Below are 26,246 nucleotides of genomic sequence, written 5' to 3' on the forward strand. Positions count from 1 at the left end.
CCATCGTGTTGTCTATAATCAAGGAAGTGTTCATAGTGGCGAAAATCTGTCGGAAACAAGCTCATTCCTAAACTCGTCATTACAACTCGAAGAACTTGGAGGGTTGGAGTAGCAGTACGAACAGTTTTGCCAAATCATTTCTTTCACAAACTTTGAGAGACGGGAACTTGCAGCTAAAGAAATGCGTGAATAATCACATTCGTTCCTATAGAACCATTGGCTGCAGGCCTAGCATTCAGGGTGATGTCATCACACCCAACCTTCGGTCGACGGAGATGGCCGGCGGCTCATTAAATCTCTGCTTAAGCCTTGTACGTCTCGATGGCCCACCCACTCCTCCTCGCGCTTAGGGCGTACGATGCGTGGGACAAAGTCATGGATTTGAAATTTTAAGCAACATGACGGCGACCACAACAGTGACGACAAAAACTTACTGAGAGAGAGAGAGAGAGAGAGAGAGAGAGATAAAGATGCAAGGAAAGGCAGGGAGGTTAACCAGACGCATATCCGGTTTGCTACCCTGCACTGGAAAAAGGATGAAGGGAAGAAAAGAGGTTGCACAGAGATAAGAAGGTACACACGATCACGAGCACACTCGGGGGAGCACACACAGCCTATATACAAGCGGTCGCTCAGGTTTGTTGTCTTCAAGTAAAGTAAGAGTGCTTTCGACTGTCTATAAAAGTGTTCCTATTAAACAGGAACCAAGGGGTGCTTCTCTCAAACAGATTGCCAATCTGAAAACGAGAGTGCGGTATTAATGTGTACGGTGAACGAGTGGTATTTGCTGTTTTGCATCAATAAGCAATTCTGTATAAAATCTGATCGGTGCTTCAACAGCAACTTGAAAACGCGTCTCTACGCAGTTTCGACGAAATGGGGCGCTACGACGTTGCCGCCGCAATAGACCACGTGCTCAACGCTACAGGCGCCACCAAGCTGACAATTTTGGGATACTCTCAAGGAACGCTTTCAAATTTTATACTGCATTCCACAAGACCAGAGTACAGTGAAAAGGTAGTGGTTTCTGCATGTGCCCTCTATTTAGCCTCCAGAGAAACTGCAGCATTTCCGTATTGTTGTAGTACTTATCTGCAGCAAGAGAGCGAGGAGAATACGTGGGCTTGATCTTGAATAGTTAAACACGATAGCGCATTAGGACACTGTTATCACAGCTTTCTCTGTCACTAGCTTGGCTTGACTTTTCAGTGGACACCTAAACATTTCCGCTCATTCCTTAGCTCACATATGTTGACGCCTGGCCTGGCTATATTACACGCGTTAATAACGCCTAAAGTACAACATCATTTTGCAAAAATGCCGGGATAGTGCCACCATCACAGCTAAAAACACACAGAACCTCTTTATCAGGATTCTGTCGGTTTCTCTATGGACAGCTATGGTGGCTGTGGAGCTGCTGTAGATTTCTTCGGGGATGTTTGTGTAGGCTTCGTCGATGATCTGATTCCGTATTCCTTCATAACTACTGATGTCTCCACTGAGTCAAACACCATCTCGTAATCTATGAAGGCAATGTATAGGGGTTAGTGGTATTCGGCGCAGTTCCTCTATCACCTGATTGATGAAATGAATATGGTCTATTGTGGAGTAGTCTGTACGTAATCCTGCTCGGTCCTTTGGTTGATTGAACTCTCATGTCACCTTACATCTATTAGTTATTATTTTTGAGAAGAGCCTATAGAGAACGGACAGTAAGCTGATCGGCCTGTAATTTTTCAAGTCACTGACGTTTCTTTTCTTATGAATTAAAATGATGTTGGCGTTTTTCAAGTATTCTGATACCCTTCCCATCAAGAGACACTTCGTATATAATTTGGTCATTTTTTTAACACAATTTATACGCCCTCTTTCAGCGGGTATGTTGTTACCCGATCCTCACCAGCGGCTTTGCCTGTTCGCATTCCTTCTAGGGCTTTCCTTACTTCCCCTCTCGTTACTAGCAGGATGTCGAATTTGTCTGGGCTATCATTACTCCTCACATCATCCTTGTTGTTTCGGCTTCTGTAAAGCTCTCTGTAAACTTCTCCGCCAACTCAACTTTCATATTCATATTGGTTATGACATTGCATTCCTTCTCCGTTAATGCATACATCCAATTTTTTCTAGGCACAAATTTGCCTTCGTAGCTTTTAGGCTTCTGCCGCTTTTTACAGTCTGCTCGATTCTCTCCATGTTATACCTTCTGATGTCGGCTATACTTACCTGCATTAATAAACTTCAAAAGCTCCACTAGCTCTATTTTGTCAACTGAGCTGTATGCTTTCATGTTTTGTGGTCTCCTTATAAGATTTTCCGTCTCCTGAGACAGTTTGCCAGTGTCCTGTCTAGTGACTGTACCTCCGACTTCCATTGTACGCTCCTTTATGATACTAGTAAGATTATCGTTCATTTTGTCAATGCTAACGTCGGTTACCTCGTTTAGAGCTGTGAATCTATTCCGAAGCAATATTCTGAATTTCTGTACTTTCCCTCTTATCACTAGCTGAATAATTCACTGCTTGCGTATCAGTTTAGTTCTTCGATTTTTTTAATTCAAGGTGAATTTGAGTTTTTACCGTTCTATGGTCACTGCATCAGATCTTGCCAACAACTCCTACATCATACACAATGGCAGGGTGTGCACAAAGAATGAAGTCTATTTCATTTTTACTTCCACCATTAGGACATTAGGACTTCACCACATTCATTTACAGTTAGCCTGCTTGCTGTAGAAGGTAGTCAAGATCTGTAATTTGTTGCGTTCTGCAAATGCTACTAATAGCTCCCCTCTGGCATTTTTAGTACCGATGCCGTAATTTCCTGCCTGGTCTCCAGCATGCTTATTCCTTACCTTTGCATTGAAGTCACCCGTCAGTATAATATACCGTGTTTTTACCTAACTCATTGCCGATTTCACGTCTTTATAAGAGCTTTCAACGATTACGTCATCATGGCTAGATGTAGGCGTGTAGGCCTGTACCTACTTGATCTTGTATCTCCTATTAATTTTAATTACGGTACCTGCTACTCTTTCGTTAATGCTATAGTATTTCTCTATGTTACCAGCTATGTTTCTGTAGATAAGGAACCCCCCCCCCCCTACCCGCTCTCTTCTGCCAGGCATGCCGTGATAGCAAAAAACGTGCGCATTTTGTTGCACTGTGTAGTCTTCATCTGTCCTCGTAACTTAGTTGAGCCCTATTACATCCTACTTAACCCCATATAATTCCTCGAACAGCACAGCTAAAAAGCCTCGCTTGATAGTCTTTTAGCGTTCAACATAGTGAAGTTCAGATTCCAATGGCGGCCAGTTCAGACCCAGAGATTCTTAGCACCCTCCACTGCGTCGGAGGTCATACTGCCGCCTAGGACAGTTGCTTCACAGCCGCAGGGGACTGAGGATCAAGGGTTGATTGCTGTATTCATGGGGGGTAGTGGCCAAGTACTGCAACAGGGGGGGCAGTCCTGCTATGGTGAGGGAGTGCATTACCGGCAGGTGGTCGCCATTGAGACCGCACCCCAGGATTTTATTTTTTAAACGACTCCTTCATCGCGCGTTTTAAGTAAATATACGATTCTGATTGGTCCCTCATCCGCATTCAAACTGAATTTCGTCCTTGCATGCTCAGCTGCTGCGCTATCTCTAAGTAGGGTGTTCTGTTGCACTTTCTTAGCACTGTAGCATAGCATCTGACCACCTATCACTTTTCAAGTTCACTTCATTGGTTGCTCACCTGGCCTTTTTTCAACTGTTCGAAACTTCATATTGGTTAAAACAATAAAACAAAACGGCGTGGCTTCGAACTTTCGACCTCGCGAGCTTAAGCCGGCTTAGTGCTTTGAATGACCCTACTTTTCACGCGCTTATTCACTCTTGACGTCTTCTTGTCTCGCTCAATTTTCACGTTGTTGGCTTCAACGTGTTCGCATTGTCAGAGCTTTGGTGATTTCCAGTGGTAGCACTCCTACTTTGACGTTTCCTGTCAACTGACCTGTTGTGCACTCCTGCTTTGCGAACTGAACGGCTGCTCCTGCGTGACTGTTAGGTTGAGCGTATACGTTGCGGGCGGTTGGAGTGCATGAAAAGTAAAAGCGAAAAGTATCTAACTGCTAAAGAATGGACTGACGCTGTATTTAAGGCTGTATCGTATTTTGTTGGCGTTTGGGACTGGTAATTAATATTCTGGCAAATAGTAGACAGTAGTCCTCAGTCGGGAGTGAGATGCCCGTGCTGGCTATTGCATCTACGGCTAGCCTAGAAGCGTACAATAGAGCAATAAAAGGTGAGCAGAAAATCATTTATACTTCTAGAGAGTGGCAAAAGGGAAACAAAAATGGTGGGAAAGTTAATGACGTGTTTGCGTCACTCAACGCATAGCGTCAAGTTGAATTGATGGACCCAAACGACTCTCAGAACACGCACACAACGAGAAATCCACGCGACACGTGTGACAGGTATGACTTGAACAGGTGCAAGTGTTGACGTCACGGCCAACGCAGCGGATCACCGAAAGGCCCAGACAGGCGGAGGGATTGTTTATTAGAACTTGGAAGGGAGAAGGAATTGGTTCCTGGAATAACTCAAGTTCTTAAAAAAAATATGACAGTTAGTTTAGCGGCATCCTAAATTGAACACCACATTCACTTACAAAGAGAAGAGCTTTACATCTCTTGTGACAGTTAACATGTATTAAACAAATTAGACAATACTTTTGTAAATCGGATTGAACATATAAAAGACATCGTTGATACATTTTCGCAGTTACTGTTACATTATCTACTTCGCGCTCAGTCTTTCAATATACAAAGTATCATCATATTGTGCATCATGGTCATTTTTATAACAGTGCTTTTCTTAGTGTTGTAAATACTATTGTTTCCTATGTATCACAATGTACTGTCACATCTCTTCTCACATATGTATTACATTTCTATGTTATTTTTAAGTACCATGTGTTCGTGGGAAATCACTAGTGTTATTCAACATGTTGCAAGTTTCTAGTTTCAATTGAAATGGTGTATTTGCATATATGCTAAACATCTGTATTTATGTTGGTCTTAGTGTTACTGCTGCCATGTGAGGGCCTTCAGGCACATTCAAGTTGTACTTTGCAGCTTTTCGCCTGAAGGACCCCCAACAATTTCGTTGGAAAATAAAAGCATTTCTGATTCTGATTCTGATGTACACTTGGTAGGCGAAGGAAAATACATCGAAGGTTGAAGCTGTGATAGAAAGCTTTGTTTCTATTTGGTGGCGGGAACGATTTCCCACCTCACTGGCCACGTGACCGTGATTGTGGAAGGCCGCATATGCAGTCGTCGGGGGTAGTTCAGAGAACACAAGACACAAAAAGAAGCGAAATATTCCCGCTGCCTAAGTAAGAAGCCGTGGATTGTACTTCTGGCTAGATATAAAACGCGCTTAATTGGATATACTATAAAGTTCACTCGAGTATAGCCAAAACGTTGTCGGGAAATCGCTGTTTAACGGACTATACCCCAATATATATCCGACGAATATATGCAAGATATGCCATAGAGAGGTTGCCACACTAAATCACATGCTCTGGGACTGCGCTAGAAATCCGCAAAGTGCTGAATTCGGAACCCTTCCGCCGCGGTTGGCCGCTGCCCTGTGCAGCCCTAGCCTCGGTGACCGACTCTGGGCCGTCCAGCAGGCCCGCGAGGCGGCCGGCGGTCAGGCAAGGTCTTGACGTCCCCACGCGATAGACCTAAGGTCCGGTCGGCGAAAGCTTTGCCGGACTTCCAATAAAGTTCTTACCGACCGACCGACCGACCGACCCAACCAACCAACCAACCAACCAACAAACCTACCAACCAACCAACCAATTGAATGTTTTCTCTGGCCTAGTGGCACCTGATTTTTTCTAGTCGGTGGTCGAATGATTTTGGCACACGTGAAAAACTTTGAACGGACAGGCTTAGTCTCGTGCCTATAACCTCGCATCTCGCGACTTTGCATTAGATGCTAAAACGGAATAACAATTACATTCTCTAATATTTCGTCTTCACAGGTGTCACTTTTTATAGCATACGCTCCAATCGGAAACATCACTCACATCGGATTACCTCTCAAACTGATCCTGCCGTACGTTCCTTCCCTCCTGGCAAGTTGTCCTTGATCAATTCCTACACCATATATTGTTTTTTTTTCTGGCTGACATAAATTGTAAAGTATTCCCTACACATATGTCCGCGTTACTCACTATTTTCGGTTGGATTTCTGAAAAATCTAGATATTCTTACGCATAGGAAAGCAAGAGGTAACCTTGATGAAAAGACTGCCTAAATATAGTTTTAAATGTTTATTTAGCCTAAGCATCTTTGCTGATTATGCAAGAATGCTTGAATTTGCGATGCCTGTCAGCTGGTACCTCACCGATGTCATTTAGTTTCATTTTATTCAGGTTGTTATGACTACATTTCAAGAAATTCACAATACTGATCAGACCCATACCCATAGGCTAGTAGGGGTCTAACGAGAGAAAGTAAACAAACAGAATACAGTTTGTATATAAAGAAATCAGATCATCAAAGAACGTTGATTTTTCAAAAGCGAAAAAAAATACAAGAAGGTATCATTGGAATTTAAGGTGAAGTAAATGCTCAGAAACGTATATAGAACACAATGTTTCACTTTGTTCATAAATAATGAAATAATCAAGAACAGACAAAACATCAAACTATGTGTAAGGCTTAGTACATGGTCATTACTATTGATCTAGTGTAGCAAACATTTTTTGAGTGCGCTCGAGAAAGACTTAGAATCTTTATTCTGAAGTGGTATGTTATTCCACACTTTAGCTCCTACGAACTGTAGTAAGCGTTCACCACACACGTTTTTAGTTCGTGGTATCATGCCATTGAGCTACTCACCGATGATTTCCTGAGATTTATAGCGAAATCTGATGACTCTGAGATGGCAAAATGACGCATCAGTCTGAAAGAGACCCGCAAGATAAGGGCATCGTTACGAACTGGAACATTGCTATTCACTGGTTTTTTGCACCAAGCTTCGAAAAAATTATTATGAATTTCGTAGAGTGCGAAGCTCATGGCGGTTATATATATTCAATCCGGATGCAAGTGTCGAATCGAAGACCAACGATTTTCATTACAATTTTTTACAGTTGTATTTCTTTGATGGTTTGCATCCCTGCAAGTATGTTTAACTTAACGAAAGTTCTTAACGATGTTCGTTGACGGGTTTTATATTTTCGCCATCATATACTTTTGGCCAATCACAACACCACAAATCGTTCTTCTTTATTGTTTTTCATGTTAGGTAGTGTCCTTGTTAGGTGTAAATGTAGTTGTGGTGACTGTCCGAAACTAGTGATAAGGGCGTGGTCATTTGTTTATTCCTACAGAAACTTGTCTACCCGTTTACACTTGGAGGATATCTTGGCTCGTCGCATGGCTTGCAGGAATTGTTCTCTGCAGTATGCAGTATATTATGGAGCGTGCCTTGTGGCATCGGTACTGCATTGACCGGCACTTTCAGCCCAGAGCAGTTAAACAAGGTAAGATCAAGAGTATGGGCACGTTTTCTAGTACTTTTTTCAGAATGAAAAATGAGTGACCGTGACATTTATTATCTTTAATAAAGAAAAGGAAGACACTTCACCGTCATTGGGAATGAGGTGTAAAATCGGTGAAGGAATCAAAGGGGGAGAAGTAACTTAATCGCACGTTATTGCATGGGTCGGGTGCCCTCTCCAACACCGCTTGAAACAGGCCACTTTGACTACCGTATTCGCAATTCCCACGGGCTATAGGTGGCGCGCCGTTCAATCCAAGATGGCTGCGGAAGGATGATCAACCCGTCACCGTGTGCTCTGATTTGGGTGGACGTTAAAGAAACCCAGGTGGTCGAAATTTCCGGAGCCCTCCACTACGGCGTCTCTCATAATCATATGGTGGTTTTGGGACGTTAAACCTCACATATAAATTTATCACCATCAATGATAAACCCGTGAACTCGCATGAAAAAAGATAGGACTCACGGACATACGCTCCGTGCTGAATTCACCGTATGAACTCTTGATCGTCAAATGGATGTGTATCGGAACAAAGCACTTACCGAAAAAATAGTAACTGCTAAATGTTATGGCGTTTATTAGCCGGCACACAGCGAGTCTACACAATGGCGACAGTAACAGCCAAGCACGGACTCTCCGCGCGAGCGGCGTTCTTTTTGGGCAGACCCACTAGAAAGCACTTGAGAATTCGACCCATTTCAGTGTTCAGCGGCTTCTCTACAATTACCCCGGGGTCAAAGAGAAAGCCGCCTGGCGACCTAACAGCTTGTCACTACGAGCGGGTCATAGTAAGCCTTCAGGCGCTCCACGTTGACTATGTCGCGCCCGCGGCGGCGCATGTCCGAAGATTGTTCAATTGGCTCGATAAGATAGTTGACCGGAGATGTGCGCTCGATCACACGGTAGGGACCTTTATATTTCGGGAGTAGTTTGGAAGAAAGGCCAGCTACAGAGGTCGGGATTGAGAGCCATACAAGGGAATCAGGAAGGAACGTGGGTTCAGAAGTGGCGGAGCCATCGCGAATACTATTCTGCTGCTCTTGCTCATGCGTCGTAAAAGTCTTCCGCAAGCTCGCGACACTCTTCAGCAAGCCTGGCGGTCTCAGAAATAGGTGTACACTCAGATGGATCCGGCGTGTACGGGAGTAACGTGTCGATGGTGTGTGACGGGTGCCTTCCGTACAGCAAAAAGAAAGGTGAAAAACCAGTCGTGCTCTGAGGGGCGGTGTTGTAGGCGTAGGGGACGAAGGGCAGTATGGTATCCCAATGCGTGTGGTTGGCGGCGACGTACATCGACAGCATGTCGCCGAGGATGCGGCTAAAGCGTTCGGTCAGGACATTCGTCTGCGGGTGGTAAGCAGTAGTATTGTGGTGGACAGAATGGAACTCAGTGAGAATGGCGTCGACGACTTCTGACAAGAAGACACGGCCTCGATCGCTGAGAAGCTCCTGGGGTGGACCGTGGCGGAGTATGAATCGATGTAGTAGAAAGGACGCAACATCACGCGCAGTAGTCGCAGGGAGAGCGGCGGTTTCGGCGTATCGCGTTAAATGATCTACGGCGACGATGGTCCAGCGGTTGCCAGTGAACGTCAGAGGGAGTGGTCCATACAAATCGATACCTATGCGCCCAAACGGACAGTCAGGGCAAGGTAACGGTTGCAGACCGGCTGGTGACATGTGTGCGGACGGTTTGCGGCGTTGGCAAGCGAGACAGGAGCGAACGAACTGCTGGACGTAGCGGTACATCCCGCGCCAGAAGTAGCGTTGTCTAATGCGATGGTAGGTTTTGAATACCCCAGAGTGCGCGCACTGTGGATCAGAATGGAAGGATTCACATATCTCCGACCGCAGACTGCGGGGTATCACGAGTAGCCACTGCCGGCCATCGGCGTCGTAATTGCGTCGGTGTAGGAGGTCGTCACGAATGGCGAAATGGTGAGCTCGACGACGCAAGGCACGCGTGGATGGCGTTGCGGACGGATCAGAGAGCACGTCGATCAGTTGGGCGATCCAATTATCCTTTCGCTGTTCGGTAGCGATGATGTCAACATCAATGGCAGAAACAGCAACCGAGGATACTGAGCAGAGCACATCACCGTCAGGCAGAGGGGAGCGCGAGAGGGCGTCGGCGTCAGCATGCTGGCGTCCGTTGCGGTAGAGCACGCGTATGTCGTAGTCTTGTAAGCGAAGAGCCCAATGGGTGAGGCGGCCTGAGCGATCCTTATATGATAACAGCCAGCATAGTGCATGATGGTCGGTGACGACATCGAATGGGTGACCATACAAATAAGGTCGAAACTTTGTAAGAGCCCAGACGATCGCCAGGCACTCTTTTTCCGTGACAGTGTAGTTTGTCTCGGCTCTCGTGAGCGTACGGCTTGTATATGCCACAACATAATCAGGGAATCCGGGTTTGCGCTGCGCCAGGACAGCGCCGAGGCCTACACCACTGGCGTCCGTGTGCACCTCTGTTGATTGATTGATTTGTGGGGTTTAACGTCCCAAAACCACCATATGATTATGAGAGACGCCGTAGTGGAGGGCTCCGGAAATTTCGACCACCTGGGGTTCTTTAACGTGCGCCCAAATCTGAGCACATGGGTGCACCTCTGTTGGGGCCGTAGGGTCGTAGTGGCGGAGAATGGGAGGAGACGTCAACAAATGGCGGAGCTTCAAGAACGCGTTGTCGCACTCTGACGACCACGAATTGAGGGGCCCGTTACTTCCAAGGAGCTTCGTCAGCGGTGATATAATCGTGGCGAAGTTTCGTATGAAGCGTCGGAAGTATGAGCACAGGCCCACGAAACTACGCAGTTCTTTGACGGACGCAGGTTTTGGGAATTCGGCCACAGCCCGAAGATTGGCTGGGTCAGGAAGAATGCCATCCTTGGACACGACGTACCCTAGGATGATGAGTTGGCGTGCTGCAAAGCGGCACTTTTTCAGATTTAGTTGCAAGCTGGCATTGCTCACATGTGCGAAAACTTCTTTTAGACGTTGGAGATTGGTGGAGAAATCTGGAGCGAAGACAACAACGTCATCGAGGTAACACAAGCACGTGTGTCATTTCAAGTTGCGCAGAACGGTGTCCATCATGCGCTCAAATGTCGCAGGTGCATTACACAGACCAAACAGCATGACGTTGAATTTGTACAGGCCGTCGGGTGTGATGAAGGCAGTCTTCGGTCGAGCGTCATCAGCCAGGGGTACTTGCCAGTAGCCCGAACGCAGATCGAGAAAAGAAAAAAATTGGGCTCCGTGAAGGCTGTCAATTGCGTCGTCGATGCGCGGCAGTGGGTAGACATCCTTGCGAGTGATCTTATTGAGCCATCGGTAGTCCACACAGAACCGCACATAACCATCTTTCTTCGCAACAAGAACAACAGGAGACGCCCATGGACTGTCCGAGGGCCGAATGACGTCGCGTCGGAGCATATTGTCAACATGCTCGTTAATTTCCCGGCGTTCAGCAGGCGACACGCGGTATGGACGTCGCCATAATGGTGGAAGGGCACCAGTGTCGATACGAGGTGTAACAGCGGACGTGCGACCGAGAGAACTTCGCCCGACATCGAAAGAAGAATGATATTCTCGCAGCAGGTCCAGAAGCTGGGAATGCTGTACCGACGTAAGATTGTCATCAAAGTAAGGGCAAAATACATCAGGAGATGATGAATCATAAGTGGTAACAGCGCTGACGGTACACGAACTGGGACAACGCGAGTCATCGGGTATGTCCAGGACTTGTGCGTTATCCACTGGTTCCACTCTGCCGAGACATTCCCCTCGAACCAAGGTAACAGTGTACGGGGATGGGTTCGTCACAAAAATAGCGGTGTTGCTCTGGGTGATTTGCACGGTTGCGAAAGGTACTAGCAACCCTTTCCTTCGGCAAGCACGGTCGGATGGCGAAACGAGTGCGATTGTGTCGGAGAGACCAGTGCAGTAGACCGATACACCCATCGTCGAGCTTGGAGGCACTATAGTATCGTCTTTCACGAGAATCTTGCTCAGTGTCGAGGGACCGTCTTCTGGCGTCAAATGCGAGAAGGGCGAGAGTTCAATTTCGGCGGCGGCACAATGAATGACGGCGTCGTTGCGGGAGAGAAAATCCCATCCCAGGATGACGTCATGAGAGCATGCAGGAATGATGATGAATTGGGCGACATACAGAACGTCCTGAACGACAACGCGAGCTGTACAGTCTGCTGTAGGATGAATACGATATGAGCTAGCGGTACGAAGGGACAACCTAGAAATCGGCGTCGTCACTTTTCGAAGCAAGCGGCAAAGGTTTTCGCTCATAACTGATACCGCAGCTCCAGTGTCAATAAGAGCAGATGCATGAACACCGTCCACAAGCACGTCAATTACATTAGATTTATTTATTTATTTATTTATAGAATACTGCAGACAAAAAGTCCAAGCAGGGTGAGCATACATGAAACACTAAATAACAGAATGAAATAAGGTTGCAAAGCGTTTTTTACACAATTTCTTTGCTATAAGACAGAGGGGTTATGGCTTTTAAAAAAGTAACAGTTGAACAACAAGGTGATAATACCATTCAAGGAAGTCATGAAAGAAGAGTATTTGCACAAATGGTCAAGGGCGTTGAGGAAATGCTTCGGTTAGTTTATTCCAATCATCTATTGTGTGTGGGAAGAAGGAGTACCGAAAAGTATCAGTCCTTGCGAAGATTGGCGTTAGGGAATGAGGATAGTGGTGTCGAGATTACATTACATTAGATGGGCGGCTCTGAGGGCTTTCACAATGCGATAGCGTCACAGTCCTTGCCTCTGGGACTGCTACGATTAGTTTTCCCACTCATGAGCAGAAGAACTTGGCTGCATGGGGGACAGAGACCGACGTCGTGGAGACGGCGACCTACGAGCAGACGGACCTGGCCGAGACGACAGTTCGTCGTTACACGAACGGCTAAAGTGGCCAGCAACAGGAGAAGAAATGGGGGCCGGCTGTAGTCGAGAGCAATAACGGGCTACGTGACCGGCGTAACCGCAAGCAAAGCAGATGGGCCGGTTGTCGGGTGTGCGCCATCGGTTTGCCGGGGTGGGTCTCGCCCGAAACGGTGGCTGGAAAGGCTGCATGGTGGGCTGGAAATGATGCTGAGGGGTTGCGCCAACATACGCAGCCGGCATACCCGCTGCAAAGGACGGTGGTCGTGCGGCAGCTTCGGCGTAAGTCAGTGGTACAGGCGCTTGAACGACTGGAGGTGACCTTGCGACCACTTGGGCATAACTTGGGGGCGCAGGGGCCGGAAGTTGTTGTGGGTGGTACGCAGGCATGACCTCCGCTATTTCCTGTTCAATCGCTCGGCGGATGGGAGGAATAGTAGTTGCCGATTGTTGAACAGCCGGTGGGTGGGCAAAGAGAAGGAGAGAGAACTGGCACGCGATTTCCTCACGGATGAAGGACTTTAGGTCTGCCAGCAGCGCCACCTGATCACATCTCGCCTCCAAGCCAGCAAGCCCTGCTTCTCGTGGTGTAGAGGGAAGGGTCATCGAACGCTGCCGGCGGAGCTCCTCGTAGCTCTGGCACAGCGTGATGACCTCAGCTACTGTGCCTGGGTTTTTGGCTAGCAGCATCGTGAAGGCATCATCGTCAATGCCCTTCATGACGTTCCGGATCTTGTCTGATTCGGACATGCTGTCGTTGGATTTCTTGCACAGGTCCAGGACATCTTCAATGTAACTGGGGAATGATTCACCGGCCTGCTGAGCGCATTCGCGTAAGCGCTGCTCGCCTTGCAGCTTGCGAACGGCAGGTCGGCCAAAAACGTTGGTGATAGCAGTCTTGAAATCGGACCAGGTTGCGAACTCGGACGCGTGGTTGGTGTACCACAAACTTGCAACGCCCGCAAGGTAGAACACCAAGTTTGTCAACTTGCCGTCCTCGTCCCATTTGTTGGGGACGCTCACGTGCTCGTAAATGGCGAGCCAGCCCTCCACGTCAGTGCCATCGGCGCCCGTGAAGATGGGAGGATCGCGGATCTTGGGGACACCGGGACAAGGGGGTGGCATGGGAGGAGGCGTTTGCTGAGAGGCGTCGTGGGACATGGTAGATTGCAGGGTACGTGAGCGCAGTTCCAAGGGCATCGAAGGAGATCGTAGCACTCTCCACCAATTTGTTATGGCGTTTATTAGCCGGCACACAGCGAGTTTACACAACGGCGACAGTAACAGCCAAGCACGGACTCTCCACGCGAGCGGCGTTCTTTTTGGGCAGACTTACTAGAAAGCACTTGAGAGTTCGACCCATTTCAGTGTTCGGCGGCTTCTCTACAGCTACCTCATTTCTTGCCGCAATGCAAAGGGTGGTGGTGTCAGCTGATCGACTGTGTATCAACGACGCCTTGCGTAATCCTGTGCGTACTACAGATAACTGCGCGAACTATGAAGTGAACGGCCCTCTGAGGTAATTTGTGCTGAGCCTGTCTGGCGGATAGGCCACAGCCCCTAACGAGTAGGGCGCCATCGTGGCTGCACGAGACCGAATGTTTAACGTATACCGATGGTTCGCGAAGATATTACACCGTCCTCACTATACTTGTGCTGCGGACACCATGGAATCGCTTCTTCAATGGAACACAAGCGTTTAACTTCCCATTAAGTAGCGCTTGTGTGACAGCCATGATCAGACTCTAACAATGCTTAATTCACTGCATTCGGATGTTGCAGGTTTCAACAGCTCGATTGAAACAAGGATATCAAAACGAATACAGGTGTACCCTTTGTGCAACGTCCAAATTGTGAAAATTCGTTGCACAAGAACGTCATTGGCATGGTACTGGTAAAGTGCAGGAGAAGTTTGCAGAAAGGCGTAGACTGTAGTAGTAACTGCACGTTTCATTGCTCTAGCCATTTCGCTTCACTAGTCGAGCTCGAGTGTGTTGGCGGCATGCCGTGCCCCGTAATATCCACTGTAAGTGGGCTAAATGCAATGCACAAGAAAAAAACTATGCTCTTATTGTGAGCTCGCTAAAGGATATTATACGATGAATTCAATCAAAATGACTTACGAGCGTGGAAAAAAAATAATGCACAAAGGGACGTGAAGTGCCATTCGCTGCTCGTCAGTTTACAGCTGATAGTTTATCGTTGCTGTCACACTCGGAGCGTTCCAAGTTCAGTGAAAAATACTCGACGTCGAGAACACCACTGCTGAAAGCAATTTGAAGAATTTTCTCCGCCGAACGACTTCAACAACACCAGCAACGCGTCACTCACCACGTTTATCTGGGCATGCTCTGAAACCCGGCTAGAAGAGAATCGCTTGCAGTGTGCTGCCATCTGTCAACGAACTTAAAAATCAAGCGGTGCAGTGTTGGCCAGGGTTTGGAAGAGGAAATCTAACGCCTGGGCTGCTCTCCGCGTACAATAAATGTTATCTGATTCAAGCTGTACAAAAGCACTGATGAATGCTACACGCACGTAAAACAAGGTGAGTTTTAACTGCAAGGGTCAGACGATAACATTTAACTATACCTACGTGACTGCAGATACCCTCGCAAAGCTGATATGTGTACTCTGCGGGCTATATTGGAACGCACATGTTGCCACGTATTTTCACGAAAAAGTGGCGTCTCGCAAGAACGAATCACATTTATCGCGTCATGGACGGTACGGTAGATTTAATGATGCATGAAACATACAAAGTGGTCTGTGTTCTTTTCTTGATTGATTGATTGATATGTGGGGTTCAACGTTCCGAAACCACCATATGATCGCCGTAGTGGAGGGCTCCGGAAATTTCGACCACCTGGGGTTCTTTGACGTGCACCCAAATCTGAGCACACGGGCGTACAACAATTCCACCTCCATGAGAAGTGCAGCCGCCGCAGCTGGGACTCAATCCCGCGACCTGCGGGTCAGCAGCCCAGTACCTTAGCCACTAGACCACCGTGGCGGGGCATGTGTTCGTTTCTTGATAACGCGTTGGCACTGAGGCTAGCGCAGCCGTACAAGGAAGCGTCTGTCTACTGATCATCCTCGAGAGGACGCTCCTAAATTTGGCTAGGTGGCGCGACAGTCAATGGACATGCGAATATTGTGAGAGTTTTATGTGTTTCATGGCTGCACTTTATTAAATTTTGTAGAGTGGTCACGTCGGCGTGCAGCAGATGTTCAATGGGCTGTTTGCCTTTTGAGAAACTTGGTCATGACCAAGTTAGATGTTCTAAATATGCTCAGAACAGTGTCTGAAGGTGTGTGAGCCATGTAAGAATATTGCCACCGCAACGTCGGTTAGCTTACTGTTGTTTGTCTAGTATGAATAAAACATCTAAGCCACCTAGTGCACCGTTATTAGCTTATCGGCGCACGCACACGGGTGGAAGCAGAGATGCGTCATCAGTCATGTGGCCATGCCCTCTCATTGCTTTATATGCGTTGTTATTGCGGTCCAGATTTTTGATGGCAAAGACAAAGGAAGACCCGTGGTATTTTGCCCAAAAGATGGTTGGCTTCCCCACTTTTACCACCTTAACCCTTTGACGACAGTTGACGTGTGTGGTTGCCATGAGATTTTCTACAGTAGGGCCGGCAATTACTGGTAGACACTCGTCATCCACAAAACTATATCGCACGTGGAACCCATGATGACAATACCCAATGTATTTGTGTTTTTCGATGCCAGGTGGCTCCACTCGTCCGTGTGTTTTTTTCAGTATTGTTGATTTTTTGTGTGTGTTTTGCTTTGCACTGTATTGACATCTCTGATACCGCATGCAGATGTCAATACAATGCAAAGCAATTCCATTCAATTCGAAACAATTCTTTCCACCCAATTAGAAAATAAATAATCACTACTTCAATTATATACTGACACAATGTATTTCATAAAAAGAATACCTACAAAGTGAGCGAAAAAAATATTTGTGCTCACTGGCAAATTTTTTTTAAGCTACGAAACTGACTGTCGCGAGCAGCCCGCCATTCATTCCTTCTTCCTATTTTCGTATTCCTGTTCATTGTCCCTTTTTCATTTATTGATTTCACGAAGTCTTCGCACCTGTCCGTCTATCATTATTGTTTAGCAATGCTGAGCATGCTGGGCACACGTTTCTTGCTACACATATTAAAAGAATGCGAGTTCAAAAATGAACTGCTTTTGTTATTTCAAACATGTGAGAGCTGGACGAGCTGACCCTGCTTGTTACATCGCGGTACAATTTTGTCGTAGAGTAGGGATAGTGCGGTGCCAAAACTTGTTCTTTGTTGTTCCTCATTTCATTGTCCACTGTGCTGTACAGTGTCCATAGACAACGAGCAGTTAGCATTAAATGCGTCCTGTTGAAGTAGGCACGTAATTTATGTAATGGAAAGGAGCAGTGGGAGAACAGTCTGATCGCTGAACAGGCTGCCATGCTGGTGCAGTACATACGGCGGTGCTGGATCGGCAATCCGTAAACTGAAGGTTGGTTCGTGGTCACGGCGTTCACACTATATTCTATGAATACGACCGGTTAAAAAAAACACCAGATGATCTAAATTTCTGGAGTCCTCCGCTACGACCTGTCTCATAATCATACCTTGATATAGAGCTGCAATACCCAGTTGTTATTATTAAATTAACTACGAAAAGTGCCAACTACTTGTTGAAACACTATTAGGTTACTTTAACAGGGCACTTCAATTGTCGGCTCAATTGAGCAAACGTATTTCGGGCCTACTATGTATCCTCAATTCATTACACTTTTTTTTTCGTATGTCACCCAATGAACAGAATTTGTGAAAGCCTTGTGCAAGTCTGTGGCAAAAAACAGAGACAGTAGACGTGAATCGACCGTATTACCGAAGTCCTTCAATACTTTTACTGGTCAGGAAGCCGCGCCACGACTCTGTGGGAGAACTTTGTGCGCTGCAACCGGAGGTCGCGGGACGGCGCTGCGTCCTCCTCGGGGAGCCTCGTGCAGACGGCGGCCGCGTACTGTGGCGTTTCACCGGGCGTTTTAGATGCGGAGCATCTAATACTCGAGGCTTGTAGTGCGGCGCTGTCCGCAAGCTTCCTCCTCCTTCTTCCACAATCTGTGCATCCCTTCCTCCTCTACACACCGCGCGCGCTTCACTCCTCCACCATCTGTGCACCCTTCCTCCTCTACACACCGCGTGCGCTTCTCCTCTTCACGAACATTCGCTAGCTGTATAATGTAGCGCGCATGCGCCGTCACGCTTCGAGAACATCGGCAGCTGACGCGCGCGCATGCGCCGTCGCGCTTCGAGAACATCGGCAGCTGACGCGCGCGCATGCGCCGTTGCGCTTCTCCCCCTTCTCGAACATTCGACAGCTGACAGTGCATGCGCCGTCGCGCTGTATATATACTCAAGGTCGGCGCTCGCTCGCTCAGTTGCCGCTCGTCGGTTGGTTTGTACGGCGCGTCGACGTCCAAGGTCGCGGTGAAATGAATTCCAACGAATCCACAAACACAATGATCGACGTCCCTTCGACCAGCGCCGCCCTTTCGCATACGTGTGTACGTGTTCACTCATTTAACACCCCCTCCTACAACCACGTTAACCAATTTAGCCATCGACCCAAGTAAGTCGCAATTTAACACCCCATTTCACAACCACGTTAACCAATTTAGCCATCAACCCAAGTAAGTCGCACTTTAACACCCCGTTAACCAATTATATGCTCCGCATCCTCCTCAGTGTTCCCCCGAGGGAAGCTGCGGGCAATTTTTTTCATCATATGTCTAGTGTTGTGGGCCTTGTGTCAGAAGATCGAAAAGGATGCCGCATAGGTCCGGTCTTTACATGGGTGTCTACCTGGTTACGAAGGAAACGATAAAAATCTGTCCGCGTTCTGGCTGCCTATAGAGAGCGGACGGCGAGAAAAGCGGAAGCGTGCCATACCACGACGAGAAACTGGTAGTTTCACGTTTGATCCTAGGCAAGTGCGTGTGTGCGAAAAGCAGTTCGGTGAGAGAGCGTAAGCCGGTGGCTCATTGGACGAGTTGTTGTGAAGACGCCTCACGATGTTCCGAAACGTTTGCCAGACGTTGTGCAGGGTATCTTCCGCGGCCTCTCGACGTATTTGTCGAGCGCAAAAAGATGCAGAGCACGCCCGCCTGCCAAGCGTTGCCGGTAACTGGCCACCCCATTTGACATAACTGTCATGGATCATGACACTGTTAAGGAAGGTTGCAATACCGGCAGCTTCTTTCTCGTTGCACGCCAGTAGTACAGAAGCTTGATTAGTAAAATGCTCGCCGTTTTCTTTCATACGGGCACTAAGACGACGAAAAGTGGGGAGGTGACATGCCAAACAGAGGGAGCCACTTCCACTTCCTCACAGCTCGAAAAATTTAAAGCACACATGCGTTGTAGTCAGCACTATTAGTGTAAGCTTGCTAGGGTGAGCGCGCATGAGGGGATGCAACAAAAAGCTGTATGAAACTTGCGCAAGCTGTAAAAGCGCGAAAGGTAATTTTTTGATATCAGTGCCTCATGAGCACGAGAAGGCAACTTTTTGCATCACATGCTGAAGGCTCCGGCATGGGGTGCAGTCGGGCAATGATCACGTTTAAGGAGACCTCTAAGGTCTTCGCCCTAACAGTAAAAAAAAACAGTATATAATGACAGGGAAAACACAGCATGAGTAAGCTACACAGCAGAACAAAGGACTGGGAAACTACACTGCATGGCCAACAAATCTTAGAACGCACTACGGCACCGTAGTGATAACACTGATAAGTTAACGCAAAAAAAAACACACGGAAAGCACGCAAAAGTCGCATGAAGTATTGTTTGATCATCATCACTCGCTAAACTCAAAGCACTGGTTCATTCAAACTGGCTGTTAGTTTTATAAATACGAAGTTATTTTAAGATGTATCTCTTCGTATAGAAACACCGGATGTATATATAGCCTGAAAGGTTACGTTGCGAAATGTTGCAACCACTGCACTTCCATGACGCGTTAAAAACCACCTTGCAGAGTCATTGAAGAACTCTGGATTGTCCACAAATTTCCACTAGATGCTTCAGGAAGACAAGAAGCACGCTTATATGGCGGTAGCACAGGGGAGTCAGCATGCCGCCTAATTTCTAGCTTCAAGGCACCTGCGATCTTCGTTGAAGGTAACATCACTACGAAGTCGTAATCAACCTTCACGGGTACATTTATTCACGTTTCACACTTTCGGCGTCACCGTGCGATTTCAGCGCCACGGGCGTCGGCGTGTGTACCCCTAGCGGTTGCTCCTGTCCCTATATCAAACTTTCGCCCAAGCTTCATGTCCAGTAAAAAATATTGAAGGACTATGGTAATACTGCAGTGCACGGCCGCAGCATTCGTTTTGAGAATATTGCGTATTATAAATCATTGCACAGCACCTTTTGCAGCACTAAGCGTTCACCTGCTTTCTGCCATTTTACATTTTTCATGTAATCCGATATTCATAACGAAAGAGAGGTGCCTAGACTCCGCTGGTCGCATCATGCCCCGTTTTACGCATTTTTCTAACGCATGAGCCCGGACCATTTTGTGTGCAGAAGATACTAGGACCTTGGGCGTCTGCCTCAGTTGCGCAGAAAGCAACTAAAGCACAGCTACTTTACCTTAAGTCAACAAACCTGAGCGACCGCCTGTAGACTGCGTGGGCTCCCCGAGTGTGCTCGTGATTGTGTGTACCTTCTCACCTTTCTGCAACCTCTTCTCTCCCCTTTATCCCTTCCCCAGTGCAGGGTAGCAAACCGGATGTGCGTCTGGTTAACCTTCCTGCCTTTCCTTGTATCTTTATCTCTCTCTCTCTCTCTCTCTCTCTCTCTCTCTAACGCATAACGTGATGTTGTCTTTTGCAGACGCGAGTTCCAGTTTACGCGGGCCGTTTTCTTCTTGGCACGACTGTTCAAAACTTCCTTCATTTCTACCAGGTACAAAGCGACTACTATAGCCAGTTGTTTTTCCCTTCTTGTTGATGAAACGAAAGCAGTAACAATGTACAAGGGCAAAGTTATAAGCACATAGTTGGCAAATTGGGTCTATATTTATGTAGCTTTTCATGCATCGACAAAATGTTCACGTCCTCATGTTCTGTCAGTGGAAATATTTACCCTCTACAGCCGTAACAGCGCTCGTCAATGCCCTCTTCATGCGCTTGCAACCACTCTATCCGCATGGTAAATCAATCCTAGCTAATCTTCCTGCTTTCATGTTTTCACTCCTTCTTAGGGTTACCTTTTAATCTCCCTTCACTGCCTTTTCGTCTCTGTGAATAACAGAGACAAGACTAACCGCATGCCTCAAAAAGGTTTAGTGCAACCTTCTTCAAGAGTGAACTTGTTGGCTATTTGGCTCGACATATCGGAGGAGAAACAGCGCCAAGGGCCGGGACAGTAAACGAAAACATACAGCACGTACTCATACGAACAACCTCTACGATACAGTGCACTGTTTTCTGGTCGCTGAATTGTCTGGTGAAAATATTTCATCTTCCTTTAGCGCTTGCTAAGACTCCGGCTTTTTTTTGAAAATTGTGCGAATGCGAGGGGAGCGGTTGTCACATGTGATTCCGGCTCTGTTTCAGATTTACAAAGCAAAGAACTTGGTCATGTATGACCATGGGAAAGATGAGAACCGTAGGAGATATGGCCAGGTAAATGATTGCTTTGCATTTTGCTTTTTAGGTCACCAACTAATTCTGGCAGAGCCCGATGTTTTTCACGAATATAGGTTTAAAACCTGTACTCTAAGCTGCTGTTTTCACCATTACTGCAAGAATTTCGTGGACTCTTTTTTTTCCTCTGCTCAGGGCATGGAAGAAAAAAAGGGCACTGAATTTTCTCGAAATGGATGGTATAATTGTATTCATTATGCACATCTTTCCCTTGAAAAACTGGGAAAATTCAAAACAGAAATTGGAGCGGTGGTAGTATACGTAGCTGTGAGACGATGAAAGGCTCGTGAGATTGTCTAACGCAGATGCATGAGACTAGAAATGTCTTTGTGACATTATATAGGCATGACTATTTCTGACTTTCCAAGCAATCATACATTTTCGTGAATATAAGGTTATATCAATGGTTATTCCGTTTACTGTGAAACAACCACGTTAAACCTACTCGACTTTACATACGAAGCAAACCTTTGCATGTATTTTTGAAACAAAAATCATGAAGCCTAAGGCAGTGTGTCTTTTGAAATGAAAAAAATCACAGCAAAACAATTACGCAAGTCTAGTCACTTCATCTTCACAGCACAAAGAAAAACATAAACGCAAGGCAAAAGCTTACTTATTTGGCGCCAAACATGTCATACAATGTCTTTCAGATTATTCCAGGGGCAGCAAAAACTGCTTCATGCATCAGTCGTCGGCGCCATGTTCATGCTGCACAGGTAGATGGAACGTACAATGAACGCGTCGTAAACTCTCACAGAACTTGTCACAGCGTTCACATTTTCATTGGTGGTAGGTGAGATGCACCAAATCTAACTGCGAAAGGTTTACCGACACAACAAAAGTTTCATTCGAACAGCTCCCACCTCTTCACTTATATGAAGTGAGTAGGTGTGGCATCTAGGTACGCTCACATCGACTTACAGAACAATTTAGATAGCAGGGGCCGCTATTCAAGAATTATAAACTCTTTTTAATCACGCCTATACGGTTCTATCAATACATTGTCGCAAGAATCACAGCTATTTGGTCTTACTGACTGTTAGGGTCCCAGTGAATTTGCTGAAGTAATCCTGTAATCGGACTTTTTTACATTGTTGATTTGCATTCTGATACGCAGGTGACACCACCACCTTATCCCATAGAACGCATAAAAGTGCCGATAGCCATGTTTTCGTCTCAAGGTGACGTACTGGCCGACACTGCCGACGTGACCGACCTGGCTTACAGACTCGGTACTAGCCTCGTCTTCCACCGTGTCGTACCGCAGGCCAGCTTCACCCACCAGGATTTCGTCAGCGGAAACAGGGCCAACGACTTTCTGCACAACACTGCTATCGAGCTAGCTAAGAAATACTCTGCTTACAACCCATGACGTTTCTCACAGTTCACTGCAAGTATTTCATGCTTGTATGAACCGATGATCGAAGCCCCTATTTACATTATTTGTGCAATTAACTGCCAATCTAAAGATATGTCCTTGAAAAAATGCCGTAGAGAAGTAGTGTTTGAGCAGTATAAACAACAAAATAAACTATAAGTGTGAAAAATAAAGAATTGTAGATATCCTCAATACTATAGATGTGCTCCAACTCAGTCAGCATCGTGGATAGCTTAAAACAGCGTCAATATCCAAATTTCTGAGAAAAGGAATGTGTCCAGTTCATCTTTGATCGACGTGATGCCTCCTAGCGTCGACAAGAAAATACCGTACAGAACAACCCGAACTTCTACTTATCCATTTTGTTTTGGCCTTCAAATTTACGAAAAACTCAGCGTAGCTAACTTCAGGCACATAAAAATCTTTGCTTTTGTGTATACTGTATACGACCACACCAGGTAGATCCAAGCATTCCGTTCAGCCACCATGTTGTTCGAACAGCAAACTAGCCTGCACGGTAATTGACTTTAATACTGTCTTTGCGAAGCTGTGCGTGACCATTCAGTGAGATTTAGCATGACCACTTTTCACCAAATGGTCTATTTTGACGTCTACAGATAGTATTAGAACCGAGCCTACATTGGTACGCAGCCGACGCAATGCTGCTGTTTTTATCTGGAATCGCTAGCGTAAGCGGTAGTTGGCACAGAGTATCATGCTTGTGCCAACACGAACCAGTAATAACCGTCCCTTAGCCACTATCTAGGCAATATCGACTTACATACGCAAGTGGAGGTTAATACCAGCGAATTTTCATTATAAGGAGGAACCTTGTAACAGGTCTCCTTGCTAATTTATTTCAGGTGCTAGCTAAAATATTGCGCGAGCCAAAGAAATAACCTGAGTGCAAAAGTATTTCTTATCTGGGCAAAACATTTATTCATAGCACCTGAATATTTTAGTAAAATTAGTGCAAATAAATCATTTTTCATGCAATCACTAGCTACTTTAATGCAAGCTCTATTCTGCTTAATCCATAAACACAAACTCAAGGGTTGCCAGCTGGATAGTCTGAATGCCAGCACAAGGTTAACGCGAGACGGCTGGAAGTATTTTTTTCGCCACTGCATGCTCGCCCTTGTTAATAAGGTACTGAAGTATTTTTTCAGAATGGTTCAATGTCATCATACCTTATAAATTAAAGAAAAACAGTGGGTTTTATTTACATTGTTGGACAATAAATGCACACGCCCATAAAGCAGGTGATTGAAACTTGAGCGACGAGTCATTGTATGTTTCGTCACCAATACAGAGTTTGGTGTCATCATGTGAATCGTTGACCAGGTGTGGCAGAGCTGCACGTCTTCTGCGAGCAGGTGGCACCACGCCCAATTTTTACGTGTAGGACGCGTAAAAGTCGCTGTCGGACGCACAGTCTCTGTTAAAACTTCAAAGTCACCACATCAGGAAATACACCAGGGAAGGTTCTCCGCAGCGTTTCATTGCACCCAGACAATACAATTATACCGCGTAGACCAGCGTTGTTTGCAAAATAACAATAATCAAGCGACACAATCCTGAAATTTTCGTTCCTTGTGAAAGCGTTGCCTTCCCGAGCTAAATGTTTTTGCATAAAGCACACCTCCAGTTCGACCGCACTATAGCCGGTCACAACTTAAGAATAAATGTAAGTTAGGCCCCAGCTGCTGAGAAAATCAGGAGTAAAAAGAATGAAACTTCATCTCAAGAAAAGCGGTAAAAAAGGGGTATTCCGCAGAATGTTGGGTGGGGCGTTACATCCAGAGCCCCACGGGCATACACCACTCGCCCAAAGTGATTTAGAAGCGCTAATTACACTTCTCGACTCAGCACGCGAGTGTTGCCCCCCACTGCCCTCAACTGCTACCAAAATTCTTGCTCAAAAATATTTTTAAACTAATGTAAGTTTTATGTCTTGAACGCACTCACTGTTCAAAGTTTACAGTCATGTCATTTAAAAATAGACAAGTTAAATGTCTCCATCGCGCGCCCTTTCACTCTGCCAATAAAGTTATATACACCACAGCAACGCCGCATGCAAAATAAATTTCTTCAGATGTCATCATTACAAAACTCATACTTTCATTAACCTTCCGAAAAAAATATATAGTATAAAGTTGGCGAACCTCTGCACCACGGGTCAGCCTCGAGGTAAAACGTAGAATATGCTGTATTTAGCCACCATAAACTTCAAAAGGCTCTTGTCTGTACCTTCTAGAGGTACGTAGTTTATTTCCCCTCAAGAAATTTATGGAGGACACTTTATTTTTGTTGTGCACCCCACTGGTGATAGAGACTGTGTTTTCGGGTCATTAAGTGGCGCACAACTTTGGAAGGCTGCCGCTTCACTCGATTTGCCAGAGCTCGAGCTAAGGCGTCTGCTCTCTCAATCACTTCTAGGCCGGTGTGTGGTGGCGCCAGATTAGGCGGCGTCCCCTCTTGGTTCAGTTTTGTCCCACCTGTTTATTATTGATTTTCGGAGGCAAGCGTTTGTTCATATAAAGCCGGAGACTTCTTGAACGTTTCAATAGAAAAAAAAACCACTCAGACAAAATCACGTTTACGAGCCATTAAGCACATTTTACGATAGCAAAATGTCACGTCTTCTGCTACAGTATACGCTCATTCAAGGCCACGTCCTCGCTGCTTCATGATGTGTGCCATTCGATGTAATCGGGCAGGAAACGCCTACCTTCTGTATAGCGGTTCTTACCTGTTGTGCAGCGATTTAGTTCTTGCTTTCGTTTTCGAATCAATGTAAAATATTTCGCATGTCACTGAATGAAGCAGGAAGTAGAAATAGACAGGCGTTGTGACACGGGTGGATGCCGAACACAGCAACCAGCATACCTAGAGTCCTGGTTTGAAACACAGTAGTGTTCAACCAAATAAGCTTGCTAACACATTTTCGAGCACAACCGACGGCCAGCTCGGACGCACACTTATATGTCCCATCATAGTTCCAACTGTAAACCTACGTTTTCAAACCACTTCAGATGGTATGGACATGTGCAGACATTCTACCATCAAGTGTGCCAGTAAGTATAGTTATATTAAATGTACTGCATTTCCAATGCCTACATCATGTAAAATGCATTTAAACAGCTGAGCGTGAAAAAATCCGGCTGGTGGAGCAAAGTGGATCCGGAGATATTTGTTTCGGCTAGGACGTAAAACAAAATCAACATTGCCTTTGAAACAACAGGTGGCTTAATATTGTCACGGGGTCGTGACGTGGCCGAAGACAGGAAACTTTGTGTTGGGATTTTGCCAAATGATTAAATAAATGTAACGTTAAACGTCAACGTGGCATTGCATCAATACAGGGAATACTATTGGACTTATTTTTTTTCATTACAATGATTTTTCACTCAAACCGACTCAGAATAAAGCTTTCCAACTTTTCTAGCTTGAAAACTGCAAAGCTCGTCGATGAATTTGCCGAATGCTATGTGCTGGAGGAAACACGCCCCGGCGACGCTCCGGGTGACGTTATATGAAATAAACTAAGAAACGTTATAGCGTTCGTATATATATATATATATATATATATATATATATATATATATATATATATATATATATATATATATATATATATATATATATATATATATAT

At 46.0% G+C, this 26,246-nt stretch overlaps 1 protein-coding gene across 3 annotated transcripts in view; it reads left to right on the top strand.

The window, feature by feature from the left end:
* Positions 1-23,865, top strand: part of LOC119165239 (lipase member K) — a 29,930-nt gene extending 6,065 nt beyond the window's left edge. The window contains exons 4-9 of one of the 3 annotated variants that reach the window (XM_037417421.2): positions 867-1,017; positions 6,036-6,128; positions 7,392-7,544; positions 20,393-20,464; positions 21,118-21,186; positions 22,328-23,865. In XM_037417421.2, the coding sequence (XP_037273318.2) occupies positions 867-1,017; positions 6,036-6,128; positions 7,392-7,544; positions 20,393-20,464; positions 21,118-21,186; positions 22,328-22,582 (793 nt within the window). In that variant the 3' untranslated portion in view covers positions 22,583-23,865. The remainder of the gene's footprint in view (positions 1-866; positions 1,018-6,035; positions 6,129-7,391; positions 7,545-20,392; positions 20,465-21,117; positions 21,187-22,327) is intronic. The other 2 variants (XM_075871225.1, XM_075871224.1) reach the window with 2 other exon arrangements.
* The last annotated feature ends 2,381 nt before the right edge of the window (positions 23,866-26,246 follow it).

This window comes from Rhipicephalus microplus, chromosome 8 (assembly GCF_043290135.1).
Source record: "Rhipicephalus microplus isolate Deutch F79 chromosome 8, USDA_Rmic, whole genome shotgun sequence".
Classification (NCBI taxonomy): Eukaryota; Metazoa; Arthropoda; class Arachnida; order Ixodida; family Ixodidae; genus Rhipicephalus; species Rhipicephalus microplus.